The 17762-nt window shown below is 40.6% G+C and overlaps 1 protein-coding gene across 1 annotated transcript in view; it reads right to left on the bottom strand.

The window, feature by feature from the left end:
* LOC140483647 (copine-9-like) overlaps positions 1–17762 on the bottom strand; it is a 404134-nt gene that overhangs the window by 239543 nt on the left and 146829 nt on the right. Inside the window, exon 5 of the mRNA XM_072581965.1 lies at positions 12085–12124. Coding sequence (XP_072438066.1) covers positions 12085–12124 — 40 coding nt within the window. The remainder of the gene's footprint in view (positions 1–12084; positions 12125–17762) is intronic.

The raw sequence follows: 17762 nt of genomic DNA on the forward strand, positions 1-17762 counted from the left end.
TCTATGATAGCAGTTTGCCAAAAGAAGGTTCTGCCTTTTGGATGAGTTGTTAAACTAGTTCAAGAGTGTTTGATTGGTTTATGTGCATGTTGCAGATTCTATGGCACTTGTTCAGAGAGAACAGTGATTCATTGTCAGGCTAATAGGCTTCCCTCAACTAAGAGCACTTAAAGCAGATTGTCATTTATCTCAGAACATAGGATATAGAGTAGGAGCAGGTCCTTCTGCCTTTCTAAACTAATGCCATCTGCCTGCATATGGTCCATATCCCTCTATTCCTTGCCTCTTCGTATGTTTGTCTTAATGCCTCTTAAACTTTGCTAAAGTATCTGCTTTTACCACCTCTCCAGGCACTTTCCACCCTTTGTGTAAAAATTTTGCTCATGCATCTCTTAAAGGAGATTTCCACCCTCTCATCTTAAACCTGCAGCCCCAGTGTTTGATATTTACATCCTGGGAAAAAAAGACTCCAACTATCCACCCTATCCATGCCTCATAATTTTACATACTTCTGTCAAGCTGCCCCTCAGCCTCCAACACTTCACTGAAAACAATCCAAGTTTGTCTAACCTCTTCTTATAACTAATCCACCCAAACAGGCAACATCCTGGTAAACCTCTTCTGCACTCTCTCCAAAGCATCCACATCCTTACTATAATATGGCAACCAGAACTGCACATGATACTCTAAATCTGACCTAACTGAAGTTTTATGCAGCTGCAACATAACTTGCCAACTTTTATACTCACTGCCCTGACCAATGAAGGCAAGCATTCCCTATGTTTTCTTTACCACCTTATCCACTTGTGTTCCACTTCCAGGGAGCTATAGAATTGCACCAATGCTTCTAAAGGTCTTGTCATTAACTTTATACTTTCCTTTTAGTTTTGACCTCCCAAAATGCATCACTTCACATTTGTCTGGATTAAGCTCCATCTGTCATTTCTCCACCCAACTTTTCAACTGATCTATATTCTGCTGTATCCTTTGGCAACCTTCCTTACTGTGCACAACTCCACCAATTTCCATGTCATCTGCAAACTTACTAATCAAGCCATCTACATTTTCATCCAAATCATTACAAACAACAGAGGTCTGAGCACTGATCCCTGTGAAACACCACTGTTCACTAACCTCCAGACAGAAAGACACTCCTCCATAACTATCCTTTCTCACCTATGACCCAGAATGTGGTACTGGAAAAGCACAGCTAGTCAGGCAGCACCTGAGGAGCAGGAGAATCGACATTTCAGGCATAACCCTTCATCAGAGGCTTATGCCCAAAACATTCATTCTCCTGCTCCTCAGATGCTACCTGACCAGCTGTGCTTTTCCAGCACTACACTCTTCAATTCAAATCTCTGGCATTGGCAGTCCTCACTTTCTCCATCTATAACCAAGCCAATTTTGTATCTAATTTGCCAACTATCCATTGATCTCATGCAACTTAATCTTCTGAACCAGACTACCATGAGGGACCTTGCCAACTGCTTTAATAAAGTCATGTAGACAATATCCACTACCCTACCCTCGTCAATCCTTGCAGGTCTTTCTGTTATACTGTGTGCTTTGTCAATGCAAATTCACTGTAATGTGATTGATGAATTGGAGATGTTGTTTCTACAGAACAAACTTTTAAAATGTGTATTGTTTGTAGCACAATTACAGCACCAACGTTTTAAGTCCTATTTCTAAAGCACGATTATTCTATAATGTAGGGTTGCACAAGAACGTAACCATTGTGTTATAGAAGAACTGACTGTACATTAAATCAGTATAGCTTGTAGGATCCCATTATTGCTATGCTTGGCTACATACTTTGGAGCAATGCATTTCAAAGTAACTCATTAGCAGTCAGATGCTTGAGAGATGTGATGAGGTGTGCAAAAACCATGTATGTTTCAAAACCATAAATATCAAAAATCTGAAAATCTGGTTGGATTCACATGGGTATGATCTGTTTCCTTCCTTATTCTCCTAAACTGAGTGTAAACTGTTGATTACTGAATGTGGCTGAACACTCTGCTTTTCTTTGATTTTTGATCCATTCTTATGAAATCTGGACAGTATGAGGTGACAATCTGTCTAACCACGTGCATCACACCAGTTTGACCCAGTACGCACCCATCATTCACATACATTTTTGTGTGGTGGTAAAGGCAGACAATGCCATAATGAATATGATTTCCAACTGATTTTCTGTTCACGAGCAAAGAAGTACTGGGTCCATTTGTAGAAATACCTTTTATCAAGCCATCTCAGGTTAGTAAAGACCGTTGTTAAAAGGGAAGAAATGTTACATCGTGAAGGTCTTTTTCAATAAATTGGGAAAATACACTATACAGTCCACCTTCTATGCAGGAGCAGGAGGTCCAATTCACATTTATTTCTCAATACCTGCAATGAGCACTTTGATTACACTCTATAGTTCTCCAATACCATCTGCAGCAGGAGAGCTCTTAAACACAGATGTCAAAAACAAGCTGTACCTGCATTAAGTAAAAAAAACAGATAAAAGCTAAGCTCCAGGAGATTGTTGTTTTGAAAAGCTTTCAACCCAAAGATTTCTGTGATGCTATTTACAGAAAATGTTTACCTGTATTGATTTAGTATTGAGGAGACAACTTGGAAAATGCAGAAACAGTCAAGGGTAAAGTAACCCTGAACTCCCTTCCTTGCTGAGAAACTCACAATGCGATTTAGTTAGTGCTTATCAAATTTTACTAGGCAAGTGAACAAACTTGCATTTATGTCTTTCAACATCTTCAGAATCTTCTAACAATTTTATAGCCACAGGATTACTGTAAAAGTGAGGCTAGTGTTGTTAGATATTCAAACAAAACAGCCATTAGACATGGTAGACTACATTTTGATGTTGGGTAAAAATGCATTTGATAGCTGCAAATGGAGGCAGGGAACTCTTACATCTAAAATTCCTAACCAGTTCTGGCTGGCCATGTGATGACAGGCATAAGAAACATGATGGGTCATGACCCTGGCTCACTTATGTGATGGGTTCAGCCTTTTAATTGTCCACCTCTATTTTAAAATTCATTGAGTTTTGATCTTCTGTGAATTCTATGGGTTCCTGAAGTCAGTGTGAAAAATGCCATATAAATCAATCATGAGTCTTGTTGGCGTGTGTGTGTGTCGGGGGCGGGGGGGGGGGGGTGGGGGGAGGTGGGTGCTTGAAATGGCGTTAGGAACCTTTTGATGGGTAAATTTAAAAGGGCTTGTAAATTTCAAATTCTATAAATAGGTGTTGGGTGTTATGTTGAGCATGCTTTTAACAATGTGATTGATCATAGGGATCATAAAGAAAGTGGTCATGGAATTGATCAGCATTGTGTAAGTGTTTAAAAGCACCAGAGTACTTTACCCGCTAGATTAAGGGTTCTGAGGTTTTCAACAATGTTGAGAATTAGATATTAATATGGCATTTGGTCCACGTGCTTTGAAATTTACTTTTATTTAAATTCCACACATCTGTGGAGCTTTTTAAAAAATGACTAAGTGACTATTCAATCAATTTCAAAACATCTTAATGTTTTAAATATTACAGTCTTTGTTTATTCAGCTGTGCAATCTCATTATGAATGCTTGGCTGAGTTCTAAAACCTTCCATTAGATTCAGTTCTACAGGGGTTGTTTACACAGGTTTCAAGGGGACAGTAAATGTTTTTGACCATATTGTGACAATTAAAAGGATTATGTTTCTTTGGTCATATTTTAATGGATTCAATGTTTACTTTGACAGATTTATTATGCTTTAGACAGCATTTTTTCAATGAATATGAATGACCTTGTCCTTAATTGACAGTTTATGATCTGCTAAGAGGAGACATTCTTCAAGTGGAGTTTGAATACACTCTTCTTTATTTTGACAGTTTTGTAAGAGCATAACAAAAGGATAGAATTAGGTAATTCAGCCCATCAAGTCTGTTCTACTATTTGATCATGGCTAATAAGTTTCTCCATTCCATTTTCCTGCTTTATTCCCATAACCCTTGATTCCCTTATCAATTATGAACCTATCTATCTCTGTCTTAAAGACACTCAATCACTTGGTTTCCACAGCCTTCTGTAGCAATGAGTACCACAGATTCACCACTCTCTAGCTGAAGAAATTCCTCTTCATCTTAGTTCTAAAGGGTCACCCCTTCACTCTGAGGCTGTGCACTCAGGTCCTAGTCTCTCTTATTGGTAGAAACATCTTCTCCACTCTATCCAGCCCCCTTAGTATTCTGTAAGTTTCAATGAGATACTCCCTTATCTTTAAAAATTCCATTGAGTACAGACCCAGAGTTCTCATATGACTAGCCCTTCATCTCCAGGATCATTCTTATAATCTCCTCTGGACATTTCCAAAGCCAACAAATCCTCCTTTAGATAGGGAGCCCAAAAATGACCTCGCTTAATGAAGCTGTGTGTATCAGCCCTATGTTATCATGCACTTCCCAAGTTCTCTGAAATTATTGGACTCTAAAATCTTACCATCAACCAACGTAGGTCTATAATTTCCCATCTTCTGCCACCCTCCCTTCTTAAGCAGGGGTATTAAATAAGCCATTTTGCCATCCTCTGGGACTCTCCCTGATTCCAGTGATTCCTGAAATATCACCACCTTTGCTTCTACAATCTCCGAAATTATCTTCTTCAGAAATCATACAAGAGATGGGAATGCAACATTAGGAAATTACCCAACTCAAAGGGGTAATTCTGAACCAACAAGTTCCACAAGTAGCATTTGACACAGATGACCAGAAAACCTGCTTCTGGTGGGTGGTGATGGTCAAGCTTTGGTAAAATATGCTCTGGTCATCTCGGAGTAGTCCCATGGGATTTATAATGTCCATAAAAGAAGACAAGTGAGGCCATAGTTTAAATATCATCTGAAAGCAGCACTTTTAATGCTGAAGCACTCGCTTGGTGCTGAATTGTGACAGCCTGGGTTATAGGCTGAGGATCTGGAGTGAGACTTGGGGAAACCACAAGCTTATGTCTCAGAGGCAAGTATTACATCAGTTAACACTTGGTAGTCTAGATGTCAATACTCTTGGAATCTGATACTTCAGGACTGCCTGCTTTTTTGCCCATGTAGTTTATGAAGGTATTGTTGCTGTATGAAAGCTTTGTCCAATTAACTGTAAGTATTTCAATTTTATGTCCATACATAAAACTAGCAAATGCATTAGTCAATAAAGTAATTCAAAATACATCAATATACTAGTGAGAAAGTGGCTGAGTCTCCATCATTATAGACAAGTACTTCATACCATGTAAATAACCTAATTGAAATTCATTGCAAGCAAACTTCAATGCGCACTAAGGTCTGAAGGTGACACACACAAATTACAGACCGGAGTTTGCAATTGTTGTAGTTCTTACTGTAGGGTCTGAAGCTGAAATAAGCACTCTATTTATTAGGCAATAGCAGACTTGCAGGATTTAATGCTCAATAGACCTTGGTGTTTGATGCATTCCCTGGCCTCACCTGCGCCCTGAAACATGTGGGGTAGTCAGACTCAATGGCTCAATGCATTTTGGCAGACCAGATTGCAAAGGGCGTTCAGCAAAGGCTTTCTCTCAACAGAAGCTGGCAAACTCAAAAACAATTTGTAGCCTCTGTCACACAAGATGCTGGAGCACCCTTAAGCTGTACTATCACATTTACATTTCTCTCTATAACAATAATAGATTAGACAATAGCTTCTCACCTTCTGTTTGTCCAATACAGGAAAACAAGTTATGGCATTAAAAGAAGAAAGCGAGAATGTTAGCGATACAATGTTTGGAATTGTAACAAGTGTTGTGCTATTTCATATGCTGTTGAACAATTAGTTAACAATAAATCAAAGATCTGCCTGGCTGTGAAAGAAAAACATACCAGCAAAGCTAGGTACCTGGGTAACTCTTGCAATGACCAATGGATTCTGTATATGAGTGTTGATATCATTCTGGTCAAAACCCTCGCTGGGCTCTGATGTTATTCCAATGCTCTGAATGAGAAAGGAGCATGTTCAGGGCAAGATTATGATAGGGAACTCTCTAGTCAGGGGCATAGATAGCCGTTTCTGCAGCTGACAGCAAGACATCAGAATGATGCGTTGTCTTCCTGATGCCAGGGTCAAGGATGTCTCTGAGGGGGTACAGAATATTCTCAAAAGAGACAGTGACTAACAGGAGGTTGCTGTACACGTTAGTACCAATACCATACGAAGAGAAAAATACAAAGTTCTGAAGAGTGAATGTCGGGAATATTCTCAATGGGGAAGACTGGATAGTGGCTAATGTGGTGTCATTATTTAAGAAAGGTGTTAAGAAAAAGCCAGAAAACTATAGACCAGTGAGCTTGACTTTAATGGTGGGTAAATTGTTGGAGGGGATTCTGAGGGACAGAATTTATATATATTTGGAAAGGCAAGGACTGATTAGGGAAAGTCAACATAGCTTTGTGCATGGGGAATTGTGTCTCACTAATTTGATTTAGTTTTTTGATAAAGTGACAAAGATGATTGGTGAAGACAGAGTGGTGGACATTGTCTGTATGGATTTTAGCAAGGCATTCAACAAGGTTCCACATGGTAAACTAGTTGGCAAGTTTAGATTGTGTGGAATCCAGAAGAGCTAGCTACTTGGATACAAAATGGCTTGAAGGTAGGAGACCAAGATTGTTTTTCAGACTAGAGACCTGTAACCAGCAGTGTGCCACAACGATCGGTGCTGGGTCCACTGCTTTTTGTCATTTATATAAATGATTTGAGTGTGAATATAGGAGAAAGGGTTAGCAAGTTTGCAGATGACACCAAAATTGGAGGTGAAGTGGACAATGAGGAAAGTTATCTTAGAGTACAATGGAATTAATGAGTTTGAAAAGATTTGTAGCTCAGGTTGAGGTTTTGGATGTAGGTTTGCTCGCTGAGGTGCAAGGTTCATTTCCAGCTGTTTCATTATCTTACTAGGTAACATCTTCAGTGGGCCTCAGGCACAGCAATGCTGAGAAACCCAAAGAAGCCCAAACATATAAATAGAAAGCAGGGTAACAAAATGTCTGGAAATGAACCTTGCAGCTCAGCGAGCAAACCTACATCCAGTACAATGGGACCTTAAGCAGATGGGCCAAAGAGTAGCAGTTGGAGTTTAATTTAGATAACAGTGAGGTGTTGCATTTTGGTAAAGCATATCAGGGCAGGATCTTTATACTTAATGGTAGGGTCCTAGGGAATGTGACTGAACAAAGACACCTTGGGGTGCAAGTTCATAGTTCCTTGAAGGTGGAATCACAGGTAGACAGGGTAATGAAAAAGGCAATTGGTACACTTGCCTTTATTGGTCAGAACATTAGGAGTTGGGATATCATGCTGTGGCTGTACAGGGCATTGGTCAGCCCACTTTTGGAATACTGTGTTCAATTCTGGTCACCCTTCTATGGGAAAGATGTTCTTCAACTTGAGAGGCTGTAGAAAAGATTTACAAGGATGTAGCCAGGATTGGAGGGTTTGAGATTTGGAAAGAGGCTGACTAGGCTGTGGCTATTTTCCCTGGAGCATCGGAGGCTGAGGGGTGATCTTATTGAGGTTTATAAAATCATGAGGGGTACGGATAGGGTGAATAGACAAGGTTCTTCTCTCAGGATGGGGGAGTCCAAAACTAGAGGGCATAGGTTTAAGGTAAGAGGGGAAAGATTTAAAAAAGGTGCTGAGGGGCAGCTTTTTCACACAGAGGGTGGTGTGTGTATGGAATGAGCTGCCAGAGGCAGTGGTGGTAACTGGAACAATAACAACATTTAAAAGGCATCTGGATGGGTATATGAATAGGAAGGGTTTAGAGTGGTATGGATCAAATGCTGGCAAATGGGAATACATTAATTTGGGATATGTGGTCGGTATGGATGAATTGGACTGAAGGGTCTGTTTTTGTGCTGTACAACTCTATGACTGTGTTAATGACCATTTATAATCCAAATAATTGTTCTCACATGATCCCTCAGGCTAAAATCAGGGTGTATGCTTTTGATGTTTATGTTTTTCATTACAATAAAGTGTTATGACTGTGCTTTTTTTTAGCTTTAAGCCCAAGACAAAATGCAAATTATCACAAGCTTCAGGCCCAGTTCTTGCATTTTGTTTTCAGTCTAAAACACTCTCGAGGTTGTTATAGCATGGACTACATGCAGAGCAAAGCAGTCTTTGAATTCCTCCAGAGTACCCTCACACTAATGTGACATTTCAGATTCTTCAAGCAACCAACTGTGTGAGCACATTAAATGGGACTGCATATTTTCCGTGTGAATTTAGAGCTGAATTATTGTGCCTCAGTCTCATGTGTACTTGGAATAGATTCAGGCAGCTCAAACTAATTTGAGTAAGATCACTGACAGCCAACAGGGACTGAATGCTTCCATCTCATCAGTCTGGTCTCGATTGAAAGCCAGCTTCTGGAGGTGAAAGCACATTCATTTGAGCCACTCGATCTTTCCATCACCAATTTTAAAAACTCCAGAAGCATAGCACTTGATAAGTTCACTAATGCATTGGCCTCAATATTATTACCTAAATGTACTCTGACAGAATTGAAAAAGATAGTTGTATAGAAACAGTGGCTCTAAAGTTGAACTGACTAGAGTAACTAAGATTTTTTTTTAATTTACTCATTGGACATGGACGTCACTGGCTGGCCAGCATTTATTCCCCGTCTCTAGTTGTCCTTGAGAAGGTGGTGAACTACCTTCTTGAACTGCTGCAGTTCATGCGCTATAGGTTGACCCACAGTTCCTGGAGAGAGCAAATTCCAGGATTTTGACCCAGTGACTGTTATGAAGATGTGGGTGTACTGTACCTTTAAGAAAGTTAAAAGCTAGCAGGATGACCTGACAGCACCAAGTGTTCTGAGTAAGATACAATGTAACACGTGGCTAGGGAGCTGGTTGCCTGGAGACAGAAAGAAATTTGAATATGGCCAATCAGTTTAAATTATACCCCAAACATACCAAACTCCAATCAAGTTTGAATTTAGTATATTGACAATATTAAAAGCCAATGGCATAATCTGATGCTTTGGGGTATAAGATGGGGAAGAATTAAACAGATGGGAGGAGATCTGCCAAGCCACCAGCACGTACAGACTGCCTGAACAATAGCCCTCTTAAAGGTACCTTCATCGATCAGTGACCTGTGAAACAGGAATCCCTAAGAAGAAAAGACGACAAGAGAAGATTCAATAGTTGCCTGGTTTTGAATTTTGAATTTTCTGGTAAATCTTAATTGGGGATTTTATTGGACTAGTATTATAGAAGGGAAAGTAACAGATGGGTTGGAGGATGGAATTGTAAATAGTCTTTAGTTAATTATTCTCTGGTATATTTAAAAAAATAAAGTTGTTAACTTTTACTTTAAATAGTGTTGGGCCTCTCAAGTTTTCACAGATTACTGCACAGGATAAATCTTTTCTGTGTTGCTGTTTTTGGCAGGGGGATGGGAACTTGTGATATAGTTCCAATGCACAGGAGGATATGAATAAGGAGGACATGAACAGGATTTCATGGTCACAGGAGTGTGCTGGCAGACAGCAAACTGGTTTGAAGTGTGTCTACTTCAATGTCAGAAGTATCCAGAATAAGGGAGGTGAGCTTGCAGCATGGGTCAGTACCTGGGACTTCGATGTTGTGGCCATTTTGGAGACATGGATGGAGCAGGGTCAGGAATGGATGTTAAGGACAGTATAACAGTGGCTGAAAGAACTTTTGATGATAATTTGTCTACTGAGGTGGTATGGGCTGAAGTTAGAAACAGGAGAGGAGAGGTCACACTGCTGGGAGTTTTTTTTAATAGGCCTCCGCAAAGTTCCAGGGATTAGATTAGATTAGATTAGATTAATTAGTGTGGAAACAGGCCCTTCGGCCCAACAAGTCCAAACTGACCCACCAAAGCGCAACCCACCCCATACCCCTACATTTACCCATTACCTAACACCACGGGCAATTTAGCATGGCCAATCCAACTAACCTACACATCCTTGGATTGGGAGAGGAAACTGGAGCAAACCCACGCAGACACGGGGAGAACATGCAAACTCCACACAGACAGTTGCCTGAGGCTGGCATCAAACCTGGATCCCTGGCATTGTGAGGCTGCAGTGCGAACCACTAATCCACCGTGCCACCCCAATATATTGGATCTCTGACATTCTAACTGGAATTTCCCATTCAGAGAATGAATGGAGTAAATATTGTGGGGAATTCTCCCACGATTTTTTTAAAACATGATTTCTGCACAGACAGCTTTTGATCAGAAAGACCCAGAAACAGATTGATGCGGAAACACAGCAGGTCTGGCAGCAAATTAGGAGAGAAAACAGTGTTAATGTTTCAAGTCTAGTGACCTGGCGTTCTGGAGAAGGGTTACTGAACTCAAAACTTTAACTCTGTTTCTCTCCACAGATGTTACCAGACCTGCTGTGTTTCTACATCAATCTGGTTCTGTGTCTTTCAGGTCTCCAGCATCCACAGTTCCTTGTTTTATTTCTGATCAGAGGCCTGGAACTGTGGAAAAGCAAATAGATTTCGGGGTATAGCAATGATTTCAGGGATGAGAAACTTCAATAATGAGGATTGATCAGGGAAGTTGGGATTGTTTTCCTTAGAGAGGAGAAGGCCGAGGAGGAGGTTTGGTGGAAGTTTTAAGAATAATGAAAATGCTCACAAATGAGGGGGCACAGCTATAAAAGTTAATTTGCAAAAGAAGTGAATGTGATGTAAGAAAAAAAATTGATTAATGCAGTGAGTAGTTAGACTCTGGAACACACTACTGGGAAATATAATAGAGATGGTCTCAGCTGAGGTATTGAATTGGATCATTAAATAATTACTTAAATTGAAATAAAATCCAGGGTAATGGGAAAAAGGCAGGAGAATGGCACTGAGTTATAACAAGCCCTCACAGGACCAGCGCAGATATGATGGGCCAAACACTCTACCTCTGTGTGCTGCAATAGTTCTGTGATTCTGTGAAATTACTAAAAGCTAGTGGATGGGTTTAATAAAAGGCAAAGGAACATTGACTTTTGTCTCAGGGTTCTGGAATGCAGAGGGGTGAAAGTTAATTTATAATCAAATAAAACTTTTTATAATCTACCTTTATGGTTTCCATTCTGGGCACCAAACCTCAGAAAGAAGTTTATTAGCATCCAACTCTATTAGAAAGTAACATTTAACTTGACTAGATATCTTTCTTTATAGAATAGAATAGGAATGTGAGAGAATGTAGAAATAGGGCATCATATAAAAGTGGAAACATTTTTTTAAAACCTTCCACATCAGCTGAAATCTGAGACCTGGATGCCTGCTTGTATAAGCTAAAAGGGTAGGGAAATGGGAGGAGAGTGCGTTTTGAGAGAAGGAGCAACAGAACATAGCAGCTTGAAATAAGATGGAACAAGCAATGATAAATGCACAGCTCAATACATCAAATAGAGATCAGCAAAAATCCGCATAAATCATTCATGGTTGGTCATGAAAAGCATGCTCAGGGCATGATCTCCATGAGACTGAAGATGATTCAGGAGAGGGAGGGGGTTAACTGGAGAACAACCAAGATAAAAGAGACATTCCTGATCAGGTCTGCATGTCAGAGAAAACTTCAAACCAGAGCAGAAGAGAAGAGAAGGAGAGAGGAAGAACCTGATGATCAAAAACTACAGGAAGAAATCGGATTGTGTGTTGCCCACCTGCTATTAACCCAGCCAGTATGTAGCTCAAGTTGGAGTGTAAATTAAATTTATAGCTACACTTTACTAAGGTACTAAGATAATTTTATAAAGTTGTTCTGACTTTATCTCATTCGAGTAATTAATGGCTAAATTTTGCTGCCAGTTCGTTTCTAAGGGTAAAACAACACTACGCCAACTATCTACACAGAATGTGTTATCTTGAAGGGATGATTATGCAGGTGGAACACATAAATTGTGTGGAGACTGTAGTCTTAATAAACCATTCTGGGGCAACGTATCTGATGTTATTTGATTGACAGCCCTGCTATATCTAGAACCTTCAATAACTGCCAATAAGCATTAATTTGCCAAACTCACATGTTTTGAAATGTTTGTGCTCCTTGAGTCCACATTGTACCTGCAGGATTAAGAAAGGAGAAGAAAGTGAGACCAATAAGGGAACATCCATAAGCCAACAGCCAAGGTTATAACAATATAAGCAGCTGGCAATGAGTAAAATCAATACAACACAGGCTTCCACATCCTGCTGCATTTGAAATCTTCTTTACAATGTTTCAATATGTATGGGCTTATTATATGTGACATATATCAACATAAAAGTTGTTAACTCTTGGTTTTCTATATTTTCACTGTCAATAATTCTTTGTTTCTGAAATAACTGCACAGAGGCTGGTATCCTGTCACCAAGTCACCCTTTATTTACTTATGCATAATTCGCTGGCTGTAACCAGCTAGCTCAGAGTCAGTCTCCTGAACCGAGAAGATTCTAAATCCCCTGTTTAGATCTATTTTACCTAATCAATCTGTTCACAGATGTTGTCACACGCCTCTGGAGCAGATGGGACTTGAACCTAGGCCTCCTGGTCCAGTTGTCGGGACACTACCACTGCACCTCAAGCCCCACACCTGTTTAGATTGCATTTGTTCTTCTTTTTTTCCCTTTTTTTAATTTATCTCCTGTTTAGATTGGTCAGCCAGCGCTTCCTGATTGGCCCAGGTTAACAAGCCCAATCAAGGATCTCATAGTCAACAAGATCCACCTGGTTACAATCACTGCAGTTTTATTTTTCAATGAGCATCATAGCTTTATATACCATTGAATATAATATAATTGCTAGCTCCATGTTCTCTAAAAGTGGAGCCTCCTCTGGAAGGATGGGTAATTACAGTTCAGTTTGTTTGAATAGGCAGTTTGGACATAAGAACCTATAATGGAAATGTTTGATGACAAGTATATCCTGTTGTCAGATAGAAATCTAAGATACAATGGTTTTTGATCTTGCATTTTTATTAAAATTGGACATTTGAAAGTAGGTGCTGAATTTTACCAAAAATCAACTATGTACCCATTACTGAGAGCTTCTTGGAGGGTTTCTTTCTCTGAATGTTGGGTGGCACAGCAGTTCAGTGATTAGCACTGCTGCCTCACAACACGAGGGACCCAGGTTCAATTCCAGTCTTGGGTGACTGTCTATGTGGAGTTGCACATTCTCCCTGTGTCTGTGTGGGTTTTCCCCCACAGTCCAAAGACGTGCAGGTCAGGTGAATTGACTATGCTAAATTGCTCATAGTATTAGGTGCATTGGTCTGAGTGAGTTAGTCTTTGGAGGGTCAGTTTGGGCTGAAGGGCCTGTTTCCACACTGTATGGGAGTCTAATCTAATCATTTTTTTTTAAAAAAGCTCTAATTATTTCATGTTATTCTCTGTTAGTCACCTCATTATGTAGGCACTACACGTCTATGCTTGTGCTATCTTGAGCCTAGCAATGGTGGAAGTATTTGCCACTGCTAGGGCATCTGGGATTCACACCCCAGGTTGGAGAGTGCAGTTAAAACACTGGGCGGCATGTACCTTCACCAATCACGTTTGTCCAGCTGTGTCCCTGTATAAACTTATTCCACTGAGGTAGGCAAGCAGGACAGTAGCAGGAAGAAAATGCTTTAAATGTGCAGGTTAGGAATGGCATATTTAAAATTGAGCTGCGCACCACAGTCATCACTGCCAGGCAAGAGTAGTCCATCACAATACACACAGTGGGATCGAAATGAAAAAGAAAAGCTTCTAAAGTAAGAGCACATCGATTACATGAGTTGGAAATAAAAGCTCACATTTGTAAATATATTATGACTTTATACCATCATGATTGACTGTCACAATAACTGCAGCTACAAATCAAGCTACACAAGACATCTATCCTTAGCACTATATCCCCATGTTTGAATCCTGAAAAGGGAGCTGCTGCTCTTTCCCTAACTCCCAGAGTAGCATAATATCATATCATTCTTCAGGACTGACCATGGCACACACCGGAACAATATGAAACCCCTGACCCTGAACACTCCAAGTGCCAGATTAATTGTGTTCAACCCCGGGACTAGTATTAGATGATGACTTTGCTGTTATTCTCTCACTGATGACTGTCCCCTTCACCTGAAAGAAGATTACACCCTGAGGTATTCGGTTATGGCCATTTGGCTGAAACATATTCAGCAGAAGGTGTGGCATTGGTGTAGCATGGTACCACAAGGCAATGGGGGGGAAGGGGGGCGGGAATGCAGTTAAAACATGTACCTTCACCAATCATGTTTTGTTCCTGCTGTGTCCCCATATTAACACATTCCATTGAGCAGGCAAGTAGGACACTGGCAGGAAGAAAGTGGAGGCCTAAATATGCAAGTTATGAATATCATTTAGACTCCATTAACCAAAGCCCTAAGAGGGAGAAAGGGTAGCCATATAGAATCCCAATTTAGGCAAAACTGAGCAAGGATCAAATATTGGACCATATGAGGTATATTTCAACATTTTTACAGGTTTTTCAGTCATCACTAATGCTCCTCTAGGCTCTAGATTCCTGATTTGGGTGCAAACTTTCAGCCTCTCTCAATTATCTTGATCATGGCAATGATCATCCCCACAGGACCCTGGCCTCAGTTTCCTGTCATTTGTTTGTGCTACCACTGTACATATATTAATGAGGATAAGCACCTCATCAAGATCCTCCCTAAGCCTCCACTTCTCGCTTTCAAACAACCGGCAAACCTTAAACAGACTATTGTTCGCAGCAAACAATCCAGCCTTCAGGACAACATCGACCACATCACCATACGACCCTGTCATGGCAACCACTGTAAGATGTGTCAGAGTGACAGGGATACTACCATTACACGTGGGGACACCACCCACCATGTGCGTGGCAGGTACTCATGTGACTCAGCCAGCGTTGTCTATCTCATATGCTGCAGGCAAGGATGCCCCGAGGCATGGTAAATTGGCGAGACCAAGCAGTCGCTATGACAATGGATGAATGGACACACTGCACAACAATTGCCAGACAGGTATGTTCCCTCCCAGTGGTCACTTCAGCGGTCAAGGATATTCGGCCTCGGCTCTTCGGGTGAAGGCAGTCTTTACGGAGTCACCAAGTAGAGGCTGATAGCTAAGTTCAATACCCATGAGGATGGCCTCAATCAGGATCTATGGTTCATGTCACCCTATAGGTGATCCCACTACATTATAGACACATAGGTCTATGGGGTGAATTTGCATTTGCAGATTTGTATTTGCAGATACATTCTATTTTGTTCTGAAAACACACAATCCGTAAGCAATCAGTCCATATGACATTTTATAAATTCCCACTTTGGAAACAGAAGCAGTCTGACTCAAGGTTGGGAGTCAGAAAGACTCTAACCTGAGCTCAGGATGTCCTTTTCTTAATATACTGATAAAACCTTAAGTTATAGGGTGTAGGTTTGCTCGCTGAGCTGTAGGTTTGATATCCAGACGTTTCATTACCTGGCTAGGTAACATCATCAATGGCGACCTCCAAGTAAAGCGAAGCTGTTGTCTCCTGCTTTCTATTTATAGGTTTGTCCTAGATGGGGTTCCTGGGGTTTGTGGTGATGTCATTTCCTGTTTGTTTTCTGAGAGGTTGATAGATGGTATCTAGATCTATGTGTTTGTTTATGGCGTTGTGGTTGGAGTGCCTGGCCTCGAGGAATTCTCTGGCATGTCTTTGCTTAGTCTGTCCCAGGATAGATGTGTTGTCCCAGTCAAATTGGTGATTTTTTTCCCCCGTGTGTAGGGCTACGAGGGAGAGAGGGTCATGTCTTTTTGTGGCTAGCTGGTGTTCATGTATCCTGGTGGCTAACTTTCTTCCTGTTTGTCCTACATAGTGTTTGTGGCAGTCCTTGCATGGAATTTTGTAGATGACGTTGGTTTTGTCCATGGGTTGTACTGGGTCTTTTAAGTTTGTTAGTTTTTGTTTGAGAGTGTTGGTGGGTTTGTGTGCTACTAGGATTCTGAGGGGTCTTAGTAGTCTGGCTGTCATTTCTGAAACTTCTTTGATGTATGGTAAGGTGGTTAGGGTTTCTGGCTGTGTTTGGTCTGCTTGTCGTGATTTGTTCTCACATTCCTGGATGTCACAGTCGAAAGAAAGGCCAACGGAGAACTACAACCTGCGTATACAGAAAACCGACAAACACTGACCAAATACTTAACCACACCAGCAACCATCCCAACACACACAAACAAAGCTGTATCAGAACACTATTCCAATGAGCCACCACACACTGCAGCACAGACGAGCTTCGAAAAACAGAGGAGAACCACCTATACAACGTATTCAAGAAGAACGGATACTCAAAAAATACAGTCCACAGATTCCTCAAGAACAAACCACGACAAGCAGACCAAACACAGCCAGAAACCCTAACCACCTTCCCATTCATCAAAGAAGTTTCAGAAATGACAGCCAGACTACTAAGACCCCTCGGAGTCCTAGTAGCACACAAACCCACCATTCTTGAGGAATCTGCGGACTGTATTTCTGAGTATCCGTTCTTCTTGAATATGTTGTATAGGTGCTCAGCGAGCAAACCTACACCCCAAACCTCAACCTGAGCTACAAACCTTCACAAACCTTGCAAGCACCTTAAGTTATCTTGGGACTGTGACTTGAAACAAGGTCTGGGATTTACATAGCAATCAATTGAAACCTGCATCCTCATTCTAAGTGACTAAATACTTAACAGCAATCTAAGTTTGGTCAATACATTGCATCAGTTGTATGACACTTTTATCTTTTACTATAAATTCTGTGTCTTATGATCCTGGCCCACTATCTACCTGATGAAGGAGCAGCGCTCTGAAAGCTTGTACTTTCAAATAAACCTGTCGGACGATAACCTGGTGTTGTGTGATTTGTAACTTTGTCCACCCCAGTCCAACACCAGGACTCCACATCAGTTCTACATGTAGGTATTTAATCTAACCAGTTTTAGACACAAAGCTGTATCCTGTTTCTTGAATAATGTAATTCGGATAAGCAAAGTTTCCATTTCTCTTGTTGCCTTGTTTTCCACACCCTCTTCCCTACACTCTCCCTGCCTGTATATTAACATCAAGGTCAATGCTTGGAGCAGACAGTAGGAATTAACATTGAGAAAACAATAATAAGGCTGCGCCAGGATGCCTTGAACTGTGGTTTTTGTAAACAGTACTTCTCAAACGTGATAATAAGATACAGCAACAAAAATACTGACCCAGAATTTTGTTCAAAAGTAACAGAGAGTTTAATGATTTTGCATTAGCAAAGTGCAATGTATTAAGCAACTTATGGCATTGAAGAAATACCCCATGATTTGCAAATATCCGCATTTTGTTTGACTATACGCACCCCTCCACCAAGAACGGTGTAAAAATGTCAGCTCATCCACAACCTCCCTGTGAATTTCATGAAATTTTAGTATTTGATGCAAAATATCAGTCTAGTACTTAACAGCTTTCTTACCTTTTTAATGACAGGTCATGTTCCTATAATGGCATGCAGCCTCCTTAGTCTAGCAGGGAAACACTGCGTTGTGAAATCTTGTTCCTAACACTAATAAATTATTGTTAGAGATTTGTATCATTGAATATTCTGCAACTGCTTTATTGACTTAGTGAACCTGGTCATTTTTATCCTGATAACCAAAAGTGGCTTCATGGTCATCATCAGACTCTTAATTCCAGATTTTTATTGAATTCAAAT

The sequence above is a fragment of the Chiloscyllium punctatum genome, chromosome 12 (assembly GCF_047496795.1).
Source record: "Chiloscyllium punctatum isolate Juve2018m chromosome 12, sChiPun1.3, whole genome shotgun sequence".
NCBI classification, from domain to species: Eukaryota; Metazoa; Chordata; class Chondrichthyes; order Orectolobiformes; family Hemiscylliidae; genus Chiloscyllium; species Chiloscyllium punctatum.